Here is a 23,111-nt window from a genome sequence, read left to right as displayed (position 1 = left end):
CCCCAGCCGATAGGTCTTGCAGCTGATGTGGTACCCTGACAGGCTGCTTCTGTAGAGCAGGAATTGTGCTCCTCCCACGTGTTTCTGGAAGGAGGAAGGGATTCATTATGTTTTATTAAGCTCCTGGATTTATAGTGAGACTCCTGGAAAGCCAGGGCAGGCCCCCACAGGCCGCACCTTCACTGGGCAGTCCACACCCTCTGTGTGTTTCTGGGTTCTAGGCATCCCCGTCCGGGAGTATGTGTGTCCAAGTCCCAGTCCACACCCTTGTGGAGCTTCCTGCCTAGTTTTGGGAATAGCAGAAAGTATGGAAAATAGCAATAGGAGAGAAGCAGCTTCTCTGGAATTCTGTAATTAAAGGTTCTAGCACAGTGCCTGGCCCAGAGTAGGTGTTTATAAGCTTCTTTATAAATACACGAGAGTTGTCACAAGTTGCAGCAGGTCCCCAGGTTGGCACAGCATGTGGTATGTAGACAACATCTGTACTCAGATGTAACTGGTGAGGGGAGCCGGGGCAGCCACCCTGCAGAAGTGAGTGGGGACCTGGGCGGTCTGAGGGAGGTCTCGTGAGGAAGGAGGGTCTAAGTCTTGGAGAAGAGCTGGAACAGTTGGTTGTCTCTGAGGATCACTGGGCGGAGTTGATAGCTTAGGCTGTGGAGTCAGCCTGGGTTCGAATCCCAGCTCCACCACATAATTATCCTGTGACCACCGGCAAGTTCCACAGCCTTTCAAAGCGCTTGTTTCCTGACCTATAAAATAGGGGTAATAATAGTCTGTGCTTTATAGGATTGTTGTGGGAATTAAATGAGGTAGTCATGTAGAATGCTTATCGTAGTCGGTCAGTAAATCCTAGCTTTTGTCATTAGTTCTATTTTCAGTTTAATAGTATCCTTATCATTATTCTCCTACTTTTGTGCACTTGCTTATCTTAGCTCACAGGACCTCTTGTCATCTGTTTCCTGCCTGTATGGCTTCCTCACCCACACTTTCATTCCATGACAACAGGTCTGCCTCACACTGGGACTTTCATGGCGTTCTGTGGACTTGCAGACACTGGCTCTGCTCCCACAGCATCAGTACCTTCGTCTCTGCGGTGTGTGCCTCATTCCCTCCGTCTTGATCTTTAGGGTCACTTCCTTGGGTGGGCATTTGGCACAGTGGGAAAGATGCCACTTGGGGTACCCATGTCCACTATCAGTGCCAGGGTTTGAGTCCAAACTCCACTTCTAACTCCTATTTCCTGCTAATGCGCATAGAGGAGACAACAGGAAATGGCTCACATACTTGGCTCCCTGCCACCCAGGTGGGTGCATCCTCCCACTTGGGTCCCTGCTACCCTGGATCACATTCGCAGCTCCTGGCTTTGTCCTGTCCCTCATTGTGTGGACATCTGCAGAGTGAGCCAGTCTCTCTCTTTCTCTGTATCTCTCCCTAAGATAAATAGCAATAAAGGAATGACTCCCACCCCATTCCTTCCGGAAAGCCTTCCATGGCTGTTCTCTCAAGAACTTGACAGTGTGAGCTGTGCTGCTTTCCTCTCCGTGCTGTCTGCACTCACCCCTGGTTCGCCTGCCCACCTTGCCTCAGGGTAGAAACATCTTGAAGATGGTGACTGTGGCCTATCTCCAAATTCCAGCGTAATACTTAGTGTATTAGTTCCCAGCTAAATGTCAAATAAAATACCCCAAACAAAAAAACCTAGGCAGCATCACGTGGAATATTTTCTGCGCATGTTCTGATTTTCAGATAAGCATTTGTATTCAGTCCTCGTAGCAGTGCTTAGTTTGGTGCTGCTTCTGCTGCCATCTCTCAGGTGAGGACACGGGCTCAGAACTGCAGTAGCTCTGCCAGGTTACACAGCTCCTGAGTGGGGAGTGAGGCGCTGTCTGTGCGATCTGTGACTAGGTACACCTTCCTGAGTGGGGGGTAAGGGGGAAGGAGGCCACCCCCACGCCCCAGGCAGTGCTTGGACCACAGTGTCCATCACTGCCATCCCTGATAAAGATATTTCCTGCCTGTCTGAGAGGAGGTCAAGAACAAAGTAAGTTATGTGAAAAAATTAGTCAAAGTAGAGGAGGGATTGTTTAGGGTGGCCCTTGAGTATGGCTGGAGACAGTGGGGTTTCATCTGTATCTGGAGAATGGATGTGACTGGCAGCTGGGAAGGAGATCTCTGGGGTGTGGTGAAGTAGGAAGCTTAGGGACAGAGGGGGTGCGGGGAAGGGAGAAGTTGAGGAATTCAGTCACCTGGTCCTTACTGAGCACCTGTGCGATGGTGAGCAAGCTGTGGTCTAGCAACTCATGCAAAAGTGAATCCGGTTAAGGGAGATGGGCAGGGAGGTGACATAGATTGAGAAGCGGGAGTTTGATGAAGGAAAAGTGACAAATGAAGAGAGATGAAGGTTTGACAGCCCTGATAGTTGAGACCCCTAAAGTAGCAAGGACAGTGACAAGAAGTTAGAGAATCCTTTCCCCTCCCCAGGTAACCAGGTAACCTTGGAAGTGAGAGACGGAGAGCAGGGTCAATTGTTTGTGAAGTAACAGGAGGTCCTGTTCTAATTGTGAATGAAGGAACCACACACTGGAAAGACCCTGTGTGGAACATTACGCACTGTGCTGTCGTTGATCAGGTGTTTCTTGTTTCATATGGACTTCATGTGTAAGGTCTCCTGGTGGCATAAAGCAACTGCTGAGGTTCCTTCCAGTGCTTGCCCCTGCATTCCAGCCAGCTAGGGAACACGGGGAAGCCAGGAGGATATAAGCCCTCCCTCTGACAATTACCAAAAGTTGTACACATCATTTGTCTATCCTGCCTGGTCACATAGCCACACTTGAAGGCAAGAGAAGCTGCGAAATGTATTAATTTGGGGGCCTAATGCGATGGCTCAACTAGTTAATCCTCTACAGGATCCCATATAGATCTAAGTTCATGTCCTGGCTACTCCACTTCCCATCCAGCTCCCTGCAAATGTGCCTGGGAAAGTAGTAGAGGACAGCCCAAAGCCTTGGGATGCCGCACCCACGTGGGAGACCTGGAAGAAGCTCCTTGGGCCTGGCTTCAGATTGGCTCAGCTCTGACCACTGGAGCCATTTGGGGAGTGAACCAGTGTCTGGAAGATCTTTCTCTGTTTCCCCTTCTGTCCCTCTGTAAATCTAGTCTGCCTTCTCAAATAAACATAAACAAATCTTTAAAAATAAATAAATAAAATCATTAAAAATGTTAATTCTGGACTGTCAAGAGCTGCACAGTAGAGGTTGGTAGCAGGGACATGAATCTGTCTGTTGTTTAATACAGTTGCACCTGAAACTCAGAAGGATGGATGTGGAGGTTGGGTAGTCAGAGTGAGTAGGTTTTAAAGACTGTATTTGAAAGGCAGAGAGAGCAAGAGTGTATGTGCTTCCATTGCTTGTTTGCTCATCAGATACCTACAACATCCCACTGAGCTGGGAACTCGGTGCTGGCCTGTCACGTGGGGGGCAGGAGTCCCCCGTTGGTCCTCATCTGCTGCCTCCTCAGGCATGTTAGCAGGAAGCTGGATTGGAAGCAGAGTCACTGGGACTCAGACTGGCACTCCAATGTGGGATGCTGGCATCACGAATGGCGATTCAACCACCTGTAGCATAATGCTCATCCCACAAGTGGTAGGGTTTTGAGTGAGATGTGATGGATAGGGACCCAGAAGCTGGGGAGACAACTCTGGAAATGACAGCAGTGGGAGAGGACCCGGAAGCCATGCATCACTGCCGCGTGATAAGGGCAGCAAGCCGAGGCGTCCTTGTGTGATAGAACAGAGTCTGAGAAGACATCTGAACTGAGCAGGAACTTGGTTTATCCATGTGCCTGGGTGTCGGAGGTCACGCTGGCCAGCAGGGTGGGGAGGCAGCGCAGTACCGGAAGCCGGGGTGCCAGCTGCACGCTTCCTTGAGAGGGCCTGTTCTGTGGGAAGAGAGGGATGGGGCCTTCGGAGGCGGCACGGCCCTTTGGGGCTCCCCAGGCAGGGGTTGGGGAGGCTTTTGGGTGGCTGCAGCCAGCATGTAAGGCTCTACCCCGGACTCCTTGGCTTGGGAAACCAGCTGCCCCCAGAAGAATAGTTTCCATTCTGCGTAACTGGGGAGTGTGTGGGTCTGGCTAACCACAGGAGGGGCTGAGGAGCCAGCAGACAGATCCTGTTGCTGGGGCAGTGGCTTCCTAGCCAAGGCCTGGGGGCTCCGGGGAGTGCCAGCAGAAGTTATACCAAGCTATGTGTTGCTTGATGGCATTGAGCTGGGGCTGGGACCCACTCTCCTGCATAGCTCACCTGTGGGCAGGTGTGAGCCCATTGTGTACAGCCAGTGGAGCTAAGGTCTCTACCATCACGGGGATGGAGCCAGTTCCATTTGCCCCCTCAGGCTGCAGGATGAGGCAGAAGCCCCTGCCTCCCCATGCGTCACTGGTGTAGCTGTGTGCGGACAGAGCCTCTTCCGCAGGCCTCCTGGGGCCTCCTCAGCCGTCCTCCTTGGTGTGAATTGCAGCACGAAGCCTGAGACATCTGCTGAATCCATTTCTTTTTCCTCCTGGCTGCTCAGAGCCTTGGCCCAAGACTGCACCGCTCGTCATTTCTGGTTATAGAGTCATCGGCGACCATAGAAGCACGTTCTCCAGACATGGTGCTGAGCCTGCGAGGGCTGGCTTTCCGCTGGCAGCGAGCCCCCAGAGCCAGTGCATCCATCAGGCAGAAACAGAACCTAAGCCACCGCAGACATTAAGTCAAGGTGCACCCACTTTGCCTATTTTGTTGTGAGCTAGCCCAACATCTTTCCCATGGGAAACTCTGACCTAGAGCAGGGCACATGTGTGGCTGGCGTTGTGTCACAGCCATGTGCTCAGGTGCACAGCATGAATATGCAGGGAGGTGGGGAGCGTCGGGGGCAGCCCTGTGAGGCCCTCATGTGTGGCAGGCCAAGGTGGGAGGCCTGGAGGCCAGGCATATGGCTGCTGCCTCACCCTTGTTCTCAAATGATCCGCTGGACACAGCGCTGGTGGAGGCATCCACTTGCGCAGCCCAGAGGAAGGGGCCGTGGCCCCTTCAGCCCAAACCTCTGATAGTTCCTGTGACTTCCATTCTGCACCGGATGCAGTTTCTCGGCCAGAACCTTTCAGAACTGACCCAGGCTCATTCCAGGCTGCCTGTCCCAGGTGACCTTGTCCAAGCTTGGGCTCTGGGGAGCAGGATGGGAGGAAGTGGCTAAGGGAGCATGAGCTGAGGCTTCATGACTCGGCTGGCGGTGAAGCCAGCCTGCGCCTGGGTCCACGGGGGCTGCGCCACAGCCTGGCCACCAGACACTTCCGTTAATGCAGCTGGTCCCCGGGTGGGGGAAAAGTGGGGGCGTTTAGAGGGGCTGCTGTTATGCTTCCCATGTCTGGACCTACTTTAATTTTGGCTCTTGGACTTTTGATTAAACCCTGATTTTGTTGTTGTTGTTGTTTCCTTGTGATGGAGTTGCAGTGTGTGTGTCTGGGAGAGGTGAGGAGGGGCCGTGCTGAAACAACGAGATCAACAAACAGTGACGCGGAGGTGGCAGTGGCGCAGGCGGTGGGCAGGGCCGGCTGGCCGTCTGGGCGGGCTGGGTGGAGGACTCCCGCCCTGCACATTGGCCAGCTGGCTTGTGTTAAAGTGCTGGCTGAAAATAACTCTCATTGTCTGGGAGCTGCTACTGCAGCAGGGCTGGCTGTGGCTGCCCAGGGGCCAAACGGCTAAGGCTGGTACCACCCGCCTCCTTGGGTTCTCAGCTTTTGGGAGTAGTTCCCAGCTGGCCACAGCTGCGCCTGTTGCCCATTAGTGGAGACCCATGGAGGGCAGGCTAGGCACTCTGCTGATGGACCTCTGTGCGTGTCTTGTCTGCCTTGCTTCTGGCTTTGGGGCAGGAAGTACTGATCTGTAGGGAAACCCTAGTGGCAGCAAAGGGTGCAGAGGGGCATTCTGCCAAGCTGCTCTCAGCACCCCTGGCTGCCCAGCTCTGGCCAGACTGGTTAACCTGAGGGTGCCAAGGAAGATTTGGGGTGGCCACAGCCCCGATCTCAGTAGTGTTGAGACACATACATGGGTGCCCAGGACCGGGCATTCTGCCCTTCACCTGGCAGATGTAGGTGGAGTTTCCAGACCTGCTCATGGGCCATGCAGTGGGTACGGGCTGTGAGCCCCGAGTATCCCACCACAGGGACTTTGGTGGGAGGTCGTTCTGGGGTGGGTGGTGGGGGGCGTTTGCTGGAGATGCCCACTGCCTTCCTACAGCCTCCATGTCTCCCCAGGACGGTCTCCAGGACACTTCAGACATCCCCATCTCTCAGGGAGATCTCTGCCCCTGAGCTGTATCTTGAGCCACTGGGACCAAGCAGTAGTTGGAGTTTTTGGTGGTTCCTGTTTCGGCTTGTTGGGTTTTCCCCAGGCCCGGCCCAAGAGGCCTGGCAGAGTAGGGGTGAGTCCCAGAGCAGGACCTGCAGCTCTGAAGGAAGCTCCAGACTCTGCTGCATTTCCCTTCCCCTGTAGAGAAAGGAAGTGAGGAGGGGCTCATGGGCTGGGGTGCAGGAAGGGAAGGGAGCTGCTGCCTCCCTGCTCCTGGCCTCCCTGGGGCTAGTGGGCTGGGCAGGAGTGGGGAAACTGGAGGGCCTGGGCCCTCCTTGCTCACCTGGTGTGTACCAAGTGAGGCAGTCGGCCTGGCTGCAGAGCAGCCTTGCTGCTGCCTGGGATGGAGTTTTGGTATCTGAGTTCTTGCCAGGTCCCTGCACTTGAATAAGGATCAGTGCCAGAGCTGCTTTAAGTTTGAGTTTGTCTTCCTCTTCTACTCCCATCTCCACCATTTTAGGAGGTGGTTTGTCTGCCTGCCTGCCTTCTTACCTACCCCTCTCCTCCAGGGACAGTGGTGTTTAGACTGCCTCCTAGTCTAAGGGGAAACTAGAGCGGGATCCAAGAAGGGGTGAGGGTTATTTTGCTGTCAGAATATTGAGAAACAGTTGCTGAAGCAGGGGTGGAGACAGACAACACAGTAAAACAAGAGGTAGGTCTTGCGTGTCAGAGCATCACACGTGTTCTTGAAAGTTTGTGTGTATTTTATGCATTTGAAAGGCAGAAAGAGAAACAGACATGGGTATAAATCTTCTATCTGCTGTTTTGCTCTCCAAGTGCCCACAGCAGCCAGGACTGCACCAGGTCAAAACCTGGCGTGGGAAATATGATCGGGGTCTGCCTCATGAATGGCAGGGACCCAAGTTCTTACATTGTCGCCTGCTGCCTCCCAGAGTGCACGTTACCAGGAACTTGACAGCAGAACCAAGACTTGAACCCAGCATTCGGATATGAGTGGCCCAAACTGTGCTTAACCACCGTGCCCAGTGCCTGCTCTGGAGGGAGCTATGAGGATCACCCACAGTGTCCCAGACATAAACCATTTCTCATTTAATCCTCATAAAACCCTGTGAAGCAGGGAGATTATCTTGAGCTGAGGGATGAGTTTGCCAAGGCCAGTGACTAGAAAACCCCCTGTTCCCCAGTCGGCGCCCCGTCCTGGTCAGCGGCTCCCTCCTGCTCCCCAGTCGGCACCCTGTCCTGGTCAGCGGCTCCCTCCTGTTCCCCAGTCAGCACCCTGTCCTGGTCAACGGCTCCCTCCTGCTCCCCAGTTGGTGCCCTGTCCACTCCTGGCCAGTGGCTGGCTCCCTCTGCTCCCCAGTTGGCACTCTGTCTACTCCTGGTCAGTGGCTGGCTCCCTCCTACTCCCCAGTTGGTGTCCTGTCCACTCCTGGTCAGTGGCTGGCTCCCTCCTGCTCCCCAGTTGGTGCCCTGTCCACTCCTGGTCAATGGCTGGCTCCCTCCTGCTCCCCAGCTGGCACCCTGTCCACTCCTGGACAGTGGCTGGCTCTCTCCTGCTCCCCAGTTGGCGCCCTGTCCGCTCCTGGTCAGCAGCTCCCTCGTGGTCAAAGTTTTCAACAGGGAGGTTGCAAGGACCTAGTTCAGATCTGCCTCCCGAGCCATGGTCTTGCACGGCCACTAAAGGAAATGTCAGGGAGACAGACCTTCCCTGAGACCAGAACTATGTCAACTGTGCTCCCTGGCTGTTCCCAAAACTTCTGAAGGGCAGGGCAGCCTCCTCCATATATTGGAGCCCTTTGGACACAGTGCATATTGTGGGCTGCAGGCTGGAGCCAAGCTGTGGGCCCACCCCCTTGAGGGTGGCTCCCCTCCTAGTGAGAAGCCAGAGGCTGGGGCATTCCCCTGCAGCCCTGGAGCATGGGGAAGGCTGTGGCCACTGTGCCTGTCCTCGGTGTCACTACAGCTCCAGAGTAGCCTCTCCCTGCTTGCTGGTGATCTCTGTGTCATAGGGCTTTAGTGCCAGGCTCCCACGGGAGGTGGCTTTGCAGCCCAAAGGAGACCAGCTGCTTCCCAGCAGCTCACCTGGCTGGTGGTGTGCAGCCACAGCAGCTGCTGGCAGTGGGTGGATGTGAGAGGAAGTCAGGGCAGGCTGGTGCTCACGTCCTCCTGATGGCAACAGGCTGCCGCCTCCCCCATCTGCCGCTGTCTTCCAGAGCAGATACAAGAAAGCTATTTTAACAACACAGGCTTGGGAACAAAGATCAAGTGACAGGGATGTGCTCAGAACTCGGACAGAGCCTGGGGATGTTTCACCCCCTTCTGGCTTGAACTCAGCAGCAGCAGGGGCCTGGCTCCAGTTAGGTTGCAGCCCTGCTCTGGGCCTGTGTTGGGCTGTTGGGCCTATTTGGTTAAGGCCTCCTACTCCCAGGGCACACAGACATGCTGGGCTGGTGCTTTGCAGAGTAGTTCCAGAGTGAGCGATCCAGCCTCATGTGTGCTCATCCTGCTGTTGGTGACAGGCAGGAAGGACACCCTCCCTTCTACCCTCTGAAATTTGAGTTGGATTCACCCATGAGAGAAGTTTGATTGCCATGTGGTCTCACTCATTCTTGACGCACCTCACCGGCATTGTAACCCTGATTGTAGCCAGGTAGATGGGCCCAACACTTGGGTCTAGGAACTCTTCGCCAAAGGTTTACCAGCTGCTCACTGTACAGTAGGTGCTTGTCAGGACTCGAAAGCTGTAAGAAGAAACCGCCCTTCAGCTGGCTTGATACATGTCACGTATGTCCTAAATGAGAAAACGTGACAGAAGTAAATGATGTTGAAAGGTTTTTCTCTTGGATCTTTAGAAAGCAAGTCCCTCCCAGGAGTCTTGTGGAATAATATAGGGCCTGGACCTATGTGATTTGTGTCTCTGGGGATGATGATGCCACGGCATGGTGGCGTGTTTGGGCACTAGAGCTGGTCTTGGAGCAGTAGGTAGAGGAGAGCATGAGATGAAGGCCCTCCAGGTGACTGACAGCGTGCTGGGGGAGCAGTCAGTTGGGTGTCAGTCAAGCATGTATGCGTGACACAGCAGTTGGCAGCAGGTGGGGGTGGTGGGCAGGGAGAGGAGATGCGTACAGCAAACAGACCACCCTGACAGGTGGTGGACCACCCTGACAGGTGGATCCAATGGAGAGGAGTGGGTGTGGCATGTGTGGGGCCGGGCCACCTCTAATGCCTTGGGGTGTATTCACACTCACACTGTTTTGTGTACTTGGCATATGGTTAGTAGACAGAACAAAATCTGACCTGGTAGTATCCAACACTAGAGTGTGTTACCAAAGGCCCAGACACTTTGCTATGTCTTCATTTAGTGGGAAGGTATTTCATAAAGTCCTCAGATTTTATAAATGTTTCTTTAGAAAATGAGAACAGTATCTTTATGCTAATGTTCTTCTCAGTCACGCATCGCCTGCTGTGAGGCGGTGGGCTTATTAAGATACAGCAGGTGACTTGGGCAGTACCTTGTCTCGCGGCAGGGAGGGCGACCATCCCAAGAACTGCATCCTTACAGGCCCATCCGCTGAGCCATGTGGCTTCCACAACAGACCTCAACAAGTCCATGGAAAACGGAATTACAAGATGAGGGCATGTGTGTGTGCACGTGCAACATTTTACGAGTCCATACATACATAGGCTCTTCCAAAAGTTTGTGGAAAATGCATTGTTATGGAGTCCAGCACTGATGCAGCAGCTGAAGGTGCCACCTGCATACAAGCTGTGTACCTGCTGCCAGCCCGTGTCAGCATGCTAGCTCGAGACCTGGATACCCAGCTTCTGATCTGGCTCTGCTGATGCACCCTGGAAAGCCGCAGAGGCTGGGCCAGCCTCTTGGGAGACCAGGAAGGAGTTCCTGGTTCCTGTGTTTGACCTGGCCGTTGACCCTTGCCATTTGACCATTGCCATTGCAGCCATTTGGTGAGTGAACCAGCAGATAGAAGATTTATTTTTTCTCAGTCCCTCTGCCTTTTAAGTAAATTAAAAAAAAAAAAAAAACAACACACACACGAAAAAGCTTATTATGAAAACACCACAGGGATTTCCAAGTTTTCTGTACCAAAATATTTTCGTTTCATTTTCTATAGCTTTTTGAAGTACTTTCATATATGTATGCACAGAGTTACGTGGAATAGCTTTGTGGCCTGTTACATACACTTCCTTGAAGTGAATTCTGCTATCTGGCCTGTTTTAATCTGCTAGTTTCCATTTAAGATGACGTTAATCTTGGCTCACTAACTTGATTCCACCACCTCTGATTTAGAAGGCATTGCTCAATCAAACTCAAATCCATAGAATGGGACAACAGGAGGACTGAGCTCTTGTCTGTGACAGTGTCAGGGTGGGGCCTGAAGCCCGTGGTGGCACTCCCCAGGTAGGGGGGTTTCAGCCCCATTGACTTGGCTTCTCTCCTGCAGAGCTCCATGAACCTGCCCCCTGACAAGGCGCGGCTTCTGCGGCAGTACGACAACGAGAAGAAGTGGGATCTCATCTGTGACCAGGTATGGGAGCAGGGAGGTGGGTGGACAAAGCAGCAGGGTCAGTGGCACTGAGGGCAGCCCTGGGTGCCTCAGTGCGTGCTCACTTCTGTCGCAGGGAGACTCTTTGGTGGTCGCATCCCCCTCCGTCTCACTGGATTTGTTCCAGTGGTGGTAGTGCAAAGGTGGTTTGTATTGGTCTGGGGTGCAGGGCTGGCCATGGAGCATTTGGGGGCTTTCCCAGCAGAGCCTGCTTTCTGTCTTGTCCAGGGTTTGGGCTGTGCCCAGCAGGGTACCCCAGGGGACTACTCCTGTCACTTTTCCCAGAGCTGGCAAAGTGAAAAGCCTCTGTCCCTTGGGCTCCTGTTGGCAGACCTGGGAACAGTCAGGGGCGTGAATTGATAGATGCTGCATACAACCGGAAGAGAACTGAAATCATGGCTTTGCTCTGAACCAGAATCTTCTAACACTACTGATCTGGCTTTTTCCCTTGCATGCATTTGAAGAAGACAAGTCATGAGCCTGTCTGCAGGGCCAGGAGTGTTGGCTCTTCCTTCCAGGTCTCTCATCAGTGTGGAAGTGCCTAGCCCAGAATGTGGGCAGTGTAGTCCACAGCCCTCACTTTCAGATCCTTATGTTGTCCTCCAGACCTCCAGTGCCCACTGAGCTCCTTCAGGTGTCTCGGTTGTGTTGGCCTGTGGATGACCAGAATGCTGAAGTTTTCATCAGAGGAGGGCAGGCGGGGCCAAGGAAGAGAGGCCAGCCCTGCGCCCTGGGTAGAGGGAGCAAGGGATGACTTTACTGAGAGAAGCCTGAGTATTTGGCTTGCTCCGGGTTGGGGCATGCTCAGGGTTGGGGCATGGGCTCAGGTGTTTACCGGCCTGTGCTGTGTCCACACCATGAAGTCAGGACAGCTTGTGTGGCAGCATCTGGAGCTGAGGTGGCTGACTTCCAGGAGGCCAGGTGCCCTTCCCTGGGCCTTCCTAACCCCTTTCGTCCATTGGCCAGGCACAAAATGACGTTTTCCCAGTCATATATTTATCTTGGCTACTGTTCATGACTGTAGTCCCTTTGACATAGGAAAACATCTCAAACTAGGAGCACTAACTGGAGGAAGAGAGGGCCAAAAAGTTGGAGATCCCCCAGTAGAAGTCAGGAAGGGACCCCCAGGGGCAGGCTGTGCTAAGGGCGGGGACAGCATCAGGAGGCGGAGTCCCCTCACGCTGAACACCGTGTTAATAGGAATCCCACAGTCCCAGCTGCAGTGCAGTGGGAGTTTGAGGTTATGCGAGGTCACTTGTTTGGGGTGCTGTGCCACACTCACAGTTCTGAGAACGGACCCCTGCTCCGCTGTGCCCTCCTCAGACTTAGGTGCCTGTGTGTCACTTAAGCTTGTTGTCTCCCCCTGCCCTCTCCCAGGAACGGTTCCAGGTTAAGAATCCTCCCCACACGTACATCCAGAAACTCCAGAGCTTCCTGGACCCCAATGTCACCCGGAAGGTGAAGTATGGGCCAGCGAGGCCCCTTTGCCTGGGGGCTGGGCGGCAGCTGCAGAGAAAGGAGGGTGTGTTTCTGGGCTCTGAGAGCAGGGCCTGGGGTGGCCAGGATGGAAGGGAGACTCTTCCCACCCTCTCGTGTCCTCCTGTCGTCCCCCTGACCCCTTGGATTTGCAATGGGAAGTTGGATTGGGCGCCCATCAATGACAGTGGACCTCCCCGTTTACAGAAGTTCAGGAGGAGAGTGCAGGAGTCGACCAAAGTGCTGAGGGAGCTGGAGATCTCGCTCCGTACCAACCACATCGGGTGAGTGGATCTGGCTGGGCTCGCAGGACCACAGAACTTCAGGCTGTTCCACTTACAGCTTTTCTTCCCTTGGCTCTGCCAGCTGCTGATGCCTCTGGCAAGCCTGGGGCCTCTCCTGGGGTCCTCAGCCTGTGGCTTGGAGTGGAAGACATTCCCCAGCAGCCGAGCCGGGAGTCTGCCTGTGGTCTGGTGCTGGGCCAGGCGAGGCTCAGAGGAGGCTGGGATGGGGTAGGGGTGGGTGACAGCGACCCGGTTCCTGCTCAGGCTCTGATTGGATTTCTTGTTGTCTCAACTGTTTGCCCATTTGAGAGGAAACAATATTCATGGGTGATAGAAGGCAAGAGAGAAGACTTCAGGCAGTGGGGTTGACCGTCTTCTGTCTTTACCTACTGATACTACTGACTCAGTGGCCAGCTCCCCTTGGGGCTGCCTGGGTCTGTTCTGCAGTCTCTGAGTGAGGAACCGGAAATTGCAGAAGAGGCAGAGATGGTGAGTGCCCGAGCGCAGTGAGACAGAGCAGTGGCCTCTGTTCTGTGAAGCTGTACCAGCAAGGGAACCAGTAGAGCCCAACCTGGCAGAAAGGACCGTGAAGGCACAAACCTTGCCTGGCACAGATGTGAGCACTGGGCCTGGGTAGAGATGGCCTGGCTGGGCAGATGCCTGCCCAGGTACCTGAGAGTAGGGTGGAAAGAACTAGCTGACATCATCAGCTTCTCCCGCTTGCCCACCACAGGCCTTGTCTGACCTTGTCCCCCAGAGGGGGACACATGTAAGTGGCCAGCCACAGGAGCAATGGCAAGGGAAGTGCATTGCACAGGAGAGGACAGGAAAGGTTTGGTTCCTGGCCTCACCAGCTGTGCTCTGGGGGCCAGAGAGTGGTTCCCAGATGTCATCTGTAAGCCAGATGCCATAGGTCACGCCGCTGGGACAGATGTGGCCAGGCCTCCACCTTTATTGGGTGACTCCTTTGTGGAAGGGAAAGCCAGCAGGTCCTGGGTGTGCACAGGCATGAGTGACCTAGACGGCAGCTCCAAGTGCTGCCTGCTTCTGTGCGTCACTCCACGCGCCCTGCCTCCCTTCTAGCTTCTCTTGTGAGTCCCACTGTGGTTGGAGTGAGAAAGGGGTCTGCCAATAGCAAAACTACAAAGACATATGGGGGGAATCAGGAGTGATCCTGAAGACTCCCAGATCCTCACCAAGGACTATCAGTACGAGCACCGAGGACTACATCCCAGCTGCCAGGGAATTGGAGTGCCTTCAGAGGCCAAGAACCCTGAGGTCACCCACCCCCATCTGGATCTACCACATGGGATGGAAGAAGCCCAAATCCTGCCTTGCAGGATCCAAGGTCATCGGATCGATAACCAGGAGCACTGAGCGGTCCGCAGAAACAGAAGAACAGTAAACTTCCTTCGGGACTAGGGAGAGGAGCTTTTTCTGGTCCTTGCCTGGTTCCGACTTTGGGTCCCCACCTTCACTGGCAATGACCATCAGGATCGCTCTGGAAACCCCTCAAAACTAACAAACAAACAAATAAACAAAAAAAGCTAGAACAGAGAACAACAAGGAAAGCTTAGAAATAGACAGGAAACGGTTAGCGGGATGCACTTATAACTCACTGGGTGGGACACAAAGATTAGTTACTCCTCACTAGGGTATTGAAGATTTCTCTGCACACCCCTCCTAAAACTGTTCACCTAAACTGTTGACATATGTCTTGTTAGAGTTATACAGTTAGACTACCCGAAAAACAGCCAGGTTCAGCAAAATCATGCTTCAACACTATAAACTGCTAAATACTAAAATTAAAATAGGCATGAGACAGCTGAATAGTAATCTATAGCCATTTTAAGGTGTATAGAACCCAGTAGTATATAAACTAATAATTGAAATGTCAATATAGAAGTCACAGAAAAAAAAAGGGTCTGCTCTTAGGAGAGGGCCACAGAGCTGTGTGTGACCCCTCAGCTGCCAGCCTACCTGGTGCCTGCCCCTCTGGCTGCTGGCCAGGAGCTGAGGCCTGGCACAGCATGTTTCCCAGGCCTCGGGGATCTTGCTAGTTGGCACATGAGTTAGAGGTCTGGACCCCATCCTTGGTTCCCAGGGCAGAGCTTCATGCCTGACATTTTAGGAACCCCTGCCATCTGAGTGGAGGCTTCTCCGGGTGGCAGTGTGGGAGGGCCAGGATCTTTCCTGGGCCAGCAGGAGTCCAGCAGGCTGGCGTGTGGTGGCTTCGGCGTGGACTGAGTCCAGGGCAAGCAAGGAAGTGAAGGATACCACTCTGTTGCCAGCTCAGTCGCCCCCCGGCTCCAGAGTCAGCGGGATGGAAAGTGGGATTCCAGAGCCTGTGCAACTCCTCCTCTCCCCTGGGCTGTGCTGGTTTTTCTGCCTTGCCTGACTGCCCTTTCACCTCTGTGCAAAGTGTCAAGATCCCGAAAATAGCAGTGTAGACTCAGACAGGAAATGAGAAGGGGGCGGGGAGCTGGAGAGCAGACAGACAGGAAACGGGAGGCCTGTCGGGCCCTAGAGAGGAAGCTAACTTGAGGCAGCTCCGGTGTCGGCGTCAACCAGAGCCTGTTGCCAAATCTCAGCCGGCTTGGTGCCCTGCTCTCAGCCTCCTCCGTAGCTCTGGGTGCGGTCGGCCAACACGGTGCTGGTGCTCCAGCCCTGGGGACAAGTGGCCCGAGAGGGATACCTCTTGGTTATGCCACAGACTCCCAGTTGTCTTGCAAGGGTGGAGCACTCGACAGATTGGGGAGTTCTCTTCCTGAGGGCCTTGGGATGAACCTGCCATCCCTCCCACACCCGCCAGACTTTGATTCCAGGGTCAGCTCAGCCTCCAAGGACTAATGGCAGAGTGAAGATGTCCTCAGACCCGTCCACTTGCCAGCCTTCCTGGCTGAGTGGCCGCCGAGTTCCTGATGGTCCCCAGCCTTTCCATGTTCTGCAGGACACTTGGTGCTGACTGCACATGGCACACCCACATACCCTTTCTGCCCACTGGACTGTGTAGAGCTCCTTGCCTGCCTGATGTACCCTTGTCCCAGACACCTCTCCTTGGCCGAGATGGCCTTTATGGCACCCTGTCAGGCACAACCCTGGACTCAGTCTGTGATCAGAGCTCTGAGCACCTCTCCAGGTTTTTTAGCAAATGTGAGCAAGCACAACATACCCAACTCCTGTTATTTAAGGCACATAGGAAGTGGTTGAGCCGGGGCCCTGTCGTTGCCCCCAGCAGTTGGAAGCTCTTCTGTGATGAAGCTGGTGGGACTGGAAAAGCCTTTCCTTTCCACATCCCTGGCTCTCCTGCCCCAGGGATGTCCAGACCAGTGATCTGACCACAGATGTGTCATTTTAAAGAAAACATGTATTTTCATTTTATTTGAGTCACTTCCCAAATGATCACATAGCTGGGGCTGGGCCAAACTGAAGCCAGGTGCTCAGAATTCAGTCCAGGACTTCCCAGAGGGTGATGGGGACTGAGCCCTCATCTGCGGCCCCCCAGGGTGTGCATTAGCAGGAAGCTGGATTAGAAGTGGAGAAGTCGGGACTCTACCCTCACTTGCAGATGTGGGTTGTGGCACCACGCATCCACATCATGGGTTTTCATTTTGAGAGTCTTTCCAGCTTGGTTCTAGGTTCTGGAACCTTAGCAGAGACCCTCATGCTTTGTCTGCAGGTGGGTTCGGGAGTTTCTGAATGATGACAACAAAGGCTTGGATGTGCTGGTGGATTACCTGTCCTTTGCCCAGTGTTCTGTCATGTGAGTACCCTCCCCCTCAAGGCTAAGCTTCGGGGCTGTTGGGGAGTATACTGTCCGGCTGGGATTCCGACAGTGAAGACACACATGGGAATCCCAGCCCAGGAAGAAGTGGCTCAGATACTGGGTGGAAGTGGAGGGGTGGGTCAGCGAGGAGGCCAGGTGGTTGGAGCCGGTGGTGCGTTCTGACACTTAGGAGGAGGGAGACACTAAGGGGCAGCTGGGACTCAGGACCCAGAAGATCCGTGTGCCTGCACCCAAGCTGCCCAAGGGAACAGCTGATACCTGCCCATACTCTGATGGGAGTAGGTTCCTCCAGGGCATTGCTGAAGAACCCAACAGTAAGCGTGACCTTTGACCTGGGCAGAAAAGGGGAGCATTCCACAGTCCTTTTCAGATTGGCTGTGGTGAGAGTACGGGATGGAGGGTGCAGTACAGTGTGAACTGGTATGTGCGGGCAAGGGGGTCGTGCAGAGTTGGGTTTGGGTCTTGGCTCTGTTGTTTGCCATCTACATGGCTCCAGCAAGCTTGTGTCCACTTCTGGGCTGGTTGGCATCGGGAACTCAGCAGGTCTGTGTGTAGGGAACAGGCTGTGCTGGTGCAGGAGGAACATCAGAGGGCTGCACTGTGGTGATAGTGGCTACTTTCTGGCTGGCTGTATTGCCATTCAGATGGCTGTCCGTGGCCTTCTCCACCTGAGTGTCTGGGAGGAAGTTACGGTGGTGACAGGCCTGGTGGTGAGCGCACTTGGACCCAGGCCCTTCAGAATTCAGCCCATGAGAGACCTAGCTTCCCCTTTTGCCCATGACCTTCACCAGTTTTCCCTACATCCTGGGAAATCCCTCTACTCTGGACCTTGGCCCCAGCCCAGCCTTGGGCTTTTCATCCTTGTCTCCTGGTCAGCTTTTGAATAGCAGGTCTTTGGTCTCACCTCCTTAGGGGTTTGAACGAGTGCCTTTGGGACAGCTACACCCCTGTATCCTTGCACACCACACCTCGCGGTCCTCCCATTCCTTTAAAAACAACCACTCTTTTTATAGAAAGAAATGAAAAACATTTGCTGAAGTAAGTTTTTTTTTTCTAAGTTCAAGGCTTTTTTAGTAAAAAGATGTAGATCTTTTTTCCCAAATAAGCCTATCTTCGTTGAAAAGCACACAGATTCCAGCTGCTCTAGACCCAGAGTTCACCGGAACCTCAGTGCTGTGGTGTCCATTGCAGTGTTTTTGGCTTAGAGAGAGTCTGGGTCGAGTGGAAGAGAAAGTGTCGTAAGGAAGTATGAGAGAAGGGTGGGGCCAAGCAGAGTTCAGGTGTTGGCATTAATCTGCCAGCTGCCCATCAGTAAGCCAGGGTGTATTCCAGTGATGAGGAAGCCACCAGAGCCCTACGGGCAGCTCTCGTGCCAAGGGGGTCCCTGTGATGACAGTTCCTGGTCATCAGGACCCTATAGCCTGCTCTGCTCCCCTGGGAACCTTAAGGCCTTGGAGATGTGCTCCCCCCTCCCCGTGTGCATCTGAGCAGGGAGCTGTCTGTGGGAGGAGGGAGAGCCGGTAGGAAGTGCCACCTCAGTCCCTGGAGACCCACAAGGGGAAGCAGAGCGGGGCTTTCTGTGGGCTTGCCTTGGCCGTATTCGCAGGCTGAAGTGGGTGAGAGGCATGGGTCCCGGAAGCAGGAAGTGACACGCAGAGAAATCAGTATAATCTCAGCCTGTGGTTTCTGCCACAGACCCAGGAGCCTCAAGTAGCCATCGCCATCGAGTCCATTAATGCCCAGTCCTGGGCGGGGTGGTGGTTGCCTCCCACAGACCCAGTCTTCCCACTCTGGGCTTCCCATTTCCTCCCGTGCAGGCCTGTCGGCTCTAGAGCCAGCCACAGGCAGGTTCCCTCAGGGCCCTGCTGCCCTTTGCCAGCTCCAAGGATCTACAGTTGGCTTCTTGCCCACTGCACACTCTCCAGGGCAGATTCTCTGTGGGAGCCACCACTCCTGAGCTCCCTGTACCCCTGGGAACCCAAGGGGAGGCCCCTCTTGCTGGAGTCGCCTGGCTGACAGAGAACAAAGGGGCTGGTCTCCCACCCTGGTGGTGCTGTGTGCCCTCTGCCCTGTCCTGTGGGGGTGGCTCGCCTACCCAGTGCTGGGTCTGTGCCCAGTTCTACCTTTTGCTCTCGCTACCCTTGCTTCTTGTTGCCAAAAGTCCCAAAAGGTGGAGGCAGCCTCGCTGGGGGCCTTGGCTCACGTGTCCTGCCTCTCTGTCCGTGTGTGCGCACGTGTGTCCTTTCGTGCTCCAGGTTTGACTTTGAGGGTCTGGAGAGTGCTGACGACGGCGCATTTGACAAGCTCCGGTCCTGGAGCAGGTCCATCGAGGACCTGCAGCCGCCCAGCGCCCTGTCGGCCCCCTTCACCAACAGCCTCGCTCGCTCTGCGCGCCAGTCTGTGCTCCGGTATGTGCGCTGCTCTGCCCGCCGCCTCCCGCCCTCGCCCGTGCCGGGCTCGGCCACAGCGTGAGTGCTCAGGCGCCTCCTTCCACCCTTGCTTCCAGGCTCAGCTCTTTTGCCCTCTGCCTGCTGGTCTGTCTCTGGTCTGTCTCTCTGTCTCCTTGACTCTGCCCAGCAGTCTGTTTGGGGTAAGTACACGGCCGTCGGCTGTGCCCACCCCGCCTGGGGCTCCAGCTCTCCCCTCTTCATCCCCTCTTGGGGGGCCTCACTGTCACTGTGCCCTTCCTTCGGGGCCTCTCAGGCGGATGTGTCTCCCACAGGAGCTTGGTCTTCCGGGGCTGACTGGCTACTTCCCTGCCATCTGCTTCCCTCTGGCTCTTCTCTTGTACATCAGCTGCCCAGAGGCCAGCCCCCAGCCCGCCTGCCCGCCCTGCCCTTCATTCCTTCCTCCAGGCATTTTCTCTCCAGGGCTGTATATCTGGAGGCAGGCAGACTGGATGCCTTCTCCAAGCCCCTTCTTCCTGGAGGGCCTGCCTCCCCTTGGGTTTTGGTCCTCCAGCACCGCTGTCCATCTGCCTGTGGAGGCAGATTTGACCTGTGCTTTCCTGGTTTTTCATGGGGCATCAGGAGGCTGCATGATGGGGCTTGCAGAGCCATTGTCCCTGACTCTCCTGCACCTTTGGGGACCTGCTCTGCCTTTTGGGGACAAAAAATGGGGTGAGCACTGTTGGGTGCTTCTACCCCACAAACCATACAGAAGACACAGTAGCTGGAGGTGGGCAGAGGGTCATCATGGCTGAGCATCCATGAGGATATGGAGGGCTCCACAGCCCCTGGGTTAGTGTGGCTTGGGGCCTGTGTATGGCTGCCCACAGGGACCCATTGCAAGGAGGAGCAGACAGGCTGACCAGCTGCCTCCTGTAGGGTCTCCCTGGGTTCCTCCCTATTCACTGTGGCTGCCACGGGGCAGCTTGTTGTCTGGGTGATGCCGAGAGCTCCTCAGCTGCCCCCTGACAGCCACCTCTCTCCCTCCAGCTACAGCACCCTTCCTGGGCGCAGGGCCCTGAAGAACTCGCGCCTGGTGAGCCAGAAGGATGATGTCCATGTCTGCATCCTCTGCCTCAGAGCCATCATGAACTATCAGGTTCGGGGGGCAGCGCTGGGCACGGGGGCTCTGCCGCCTCTGCAGGGGCCTCCCACCAGGAGACGTACAGGACTCCCTTTCAGACCCGCTGCTTTCCCTTGCAGTATGGATTCAATCTGGTCATGTCCCACCCCCATGCGGTCAACGAGATTGCCCTCAGCCTCAACAACAAGAACCCACGGTGAGCGCTTCCATCTCATTCTGCCAGCATCCTGGAGGACTGGGCACTGCTCGTGCCTTAGGGTCCTGCAGCCTGGGGGGACAGCCTGGGGGGGACAGCCTTGGTGACGTGTCCCTGGCTTCCTCAAGCTCTACGCAGCTAAGAGAGGAAGCAGACCCTGCCACCCCTGCCACCCCTGCCTCCTTTCTGAAACCCACCCTCTCCCATCACCACAAAGCCCTGTGGAAGGACTAACTCAGCCGTGGCTATGAGCGTGTGGTGTCTCAACGGGGAGCCAACCAGGGGTAACTCTTCTGTCTCCCCTTAGGACCAAAGCCCTTGTCTTGGAGCTCCTGGCAGCCGTGTGCCTGGTGCGGGGAGGTCACGAAATCATCCTTGCTGCCTTCGACAATTTCAAAGAGGTCAGTCCCCTGCCTTTGGGTATGGCAGTGTAAGTGTATTGCAAGGCAGGCAGGCAGGCAGGCAAAGCAGTTCCTGTGCACCCTGAGGCTGTAACATCCCAGTGTTTGAGCAGCCTGCCTGGTCTACTCACCTGCCTCCCAGGCTTCCACCTTTTTCTGGAGGGGATGCAGTAAGCCAAAACCAGCACCTCAGTCTTACTAGATCTTAGGACAAGGTAGGCTGGGTGAGTTGTCCTGCCCTGACCATGCAGCAGAGCCACCTAGGAGCCATGAGGAGTGCAGACCTGCAGAAGGCCTGGGGCCTGCACTTCTTGCAGCTTTCCATGTGGTTCTGAGCCACCTCGAGCACCCCCAGGCTGCTGGGGCTGTGCAAGGCAGTCTCCTGGGTGGCCCGCTGTGCTGGGAGGGCCTTGGGAGTCCCCAGCCTCCTGCCCAACTCGGACACCCTATCTTCTGGGACATGGAGTTTCTCGACATCCAGCCACAGCTGCTGTCCCACCCCTTCCTCCTCTCTGGACCTCTTCCCTAGCATCCATTGTTCAAGCCAGGAAACAGCTCTTCCTCCTGCAGCCCAGAGGTTCAGAGGAGCCTCTGGACCGCTCAGCCGAGGACTTCCCTGCACGCCAGCCCCTCCCCTGCCTCCTCACCAGGACTCGGCCTCCAGCCTCCTCTGCAGCCTTGCTGCCTGTCTCCTGTCTCCTTCCTCATTCCCTGGGATCTCGGCAGCACCACCACCCTCCCGCCCCCCCCCCCCCCCCCCCCGCCAAAGGACCAGGCTTTCCTCAGCCCCCTCAGCCAGGTCCAAATTCAGAGTCCCAGGATGGCCCATTTCCTTGATACAGCTGTGGTTCAGCTGGATCCGAATCAGTCCCTTTGCCACAATGCTCCAGGCAGCCAGGTCCTGGGGCTTGGGTTCCATGTGGAACAGTTTCTTTCACTGAGAACATTTGCCTGTCCAGGTGTGCAAGGAGATGCACCGTTTCGAGAAGCTGATGGAGTATTTCCGGAATGAGGACAGCAATATTGACTTCATGGTGAGGAACTGGCCTAGGTCAGGCTAGGAGGGAGTGGAGCCAGGCCCACAGTGTGGTTTTGTCATTGTTGTTTGTTTGTCTGTTTACTTATAGGAAAATCAATTACAAAGAAGGGAGGATCTTTATCTGCAGGTTCATTCCCCAGTTGGCTAAAATGGCTAGGATTGGCCTAGGTCAAAACCAGGAGACGGGAGCTGCATCCAGGTCTCCCATGTGGGTGCAGGAGCCCAAACACTTGGGCCATGTTTTGCTACTTTCTCAGGCGGATTAGCAGAGAGCTAGATTGGAAGTGGAGCAACCAGCACATGCATTGGCACCTCTATGGGATGCTGAGGCAGCAGCTTTACCTGCTGTGTTACAGCACCATGAGGTGTTTTAGTAGTTTGGGTAGAGCCAGAAATGATTCTGCCCATTCAGCAAATGCTGCTTGTCTGCTTGTGCACCAGAGAGCGCTTAAAGCTCAGGCCGGTGCCCTGGGTGTGCCTTAGGGCTCCGGCGCTTTTTTCCAATCTGTGCTGGATTTGGTTTTTGTCCCAGCCCCTTCCTCTAACTCTTCTGCCCTTCAGGACAGGCTCGCCAGCTAGGCCAGGTTGTCCCCCAAAAACCTGCTGACGAGCCAGGGGAACTCAGTCGGAGAGCCATATCTTTGCGTGCATGTTTTCCCTGTGATTGGCTTGTTTTTGTACCGATCTCAGCTCCTCCTGTTTTCCCGTCGTGTTAATCCAGTTGTGATGGTGGTGTCCTCACACCACCCCATCCTGTGTCTCTGCCTGTGCCCCCCCAGGTGGCCTGCATGCAGTTCATCAATATCGTCGTGCACTCTGTAGAGGACATGAACTTCCGGGTCCACCTGCAGTACGAGTTTACCAAGCTGGGGCTGGAGGAGTTCTTGCAGGTGAGCTGGCCAGGTCCCACTGGGGTCCTGGGTGGTCCTTGGAGCGTGCCTGTGACTGCAGCCTGGGCTGTGGGCCCTCCTGCTGGGCTCCCTAGTCCAGCACCTCCTTGGGGTGCAAGGATCTGGCAGGACCAGAGGCAGGAGCGCCCTCAGGAGGGTGATGAGGACTGAGTTTCCCCAGAGGCTTTCTGGGTCCCCTGCCTGCTCCCAACAATCTCACCCCGCTCTGCCCCCAGAAGTCGAGGCACACAGAGAGCGAGAAGCTGCAGGTGCAGATTCAGGCGTACCTGGACAACGTGTTTGATGTAGGTGGATTGCTGGAGGATGCCGAGACCAAGAATGTGGCCCTGGAGAAGGTGGAAGAGCTGGAGGAACATGTCTCCCATGTAGGTGACCCTCCCTAGCTCACATGGGTGCTGTAGAGGTTGGGCCATCCAAGCACTGTAAAAGCCTTGGACTGAATCAGTTGACTCCAGATGGAGCCCCCAGGGAGCTCTTTGAAGCTTGCTCTAACTTGCACCCCTGGAACTTGCACTGAGCTCCCAAACCAGGCATGAGGTGGCTTCAGGTTTGAGAAAGTTGGCATGCCTTGAGCCTGT

General features: G+C 55.1%; 1 protein-coding gene across 5 annotated transcripts in view; it reads left to right on the top strand.

Moving 5' to 3' along the window:
* Positions 1-23,111, top strand: part of FMNL3 (formin like 3) — a 53,795-nt gene that overhangs the window by 23,532 nt on the left and 7,152 nt on the right. For 2 of the 5 annotated variants that reach the window (XM_040978853.1, XM_040978844.1), the window contains exons 2-12: positions 10,807-10,890; positions 12,286-12,366; positions 12,592-12,668; positions 16,348-16,431; positions 18,711-18,863; positions 19,893-20,001; positions 20,106-20,182; positions 20,490-20,583; positions 21,543-21,617; positions 22,402-22,512; positions 22,749-22,898. In XM_040978853.1, the coding sequence (XP_040834787.1) occupies positions 10,807-10,890; positions 12,286-12,366; positions 12,592-12,668; positions 16,348-16,431; positions 18,711-18,863; positions 19,893-20,001; positions 20,106-20,182; positions 20,490-20,583; positions 21,543-21,617; positions 22,402-22,512; positions 22,749-22,898 (1,095 nt within the window). Of the gene's footprint in view, positions 1-10,806; positions 10,891-12,285; positions 12,367-12,591; positions 12,669-16,347; positions 16,432-18,710; positions 18,924-19,892; positions 20,002-20,105; positions 20,183-20,489; positions 20,584-21,542; positions 21,618-22,401; positions 22,513-22,748; positions 22,899-23,111 lie in introns of all 5 variants that reach the window. The other 3 variants (XM_040978873.1, XM_040978861.1, XM_040978835.1) reach the window with 2 other exon arrangements.

This window comes from Ochotona curzoniae, unplaced genomic scaffold (genome assembly GCF_017591425.1).
Source record: "Ochotona curzoniae isolate NIBS_2020 unplaced genomic scaffold, NIBS_Ocur_1.0 contig_1014, whole genome shotgun sequence".
Taxonomy (NCBI): Eukaryota; Metazoa; Chordata; class Mammalia; order Lagomorpha; family Ochotonidae; genus Ochotona; species Ochotona curzoniae.
This window is presented reverse-complemented; position numbering and strand designations above follow the sequence as displayed.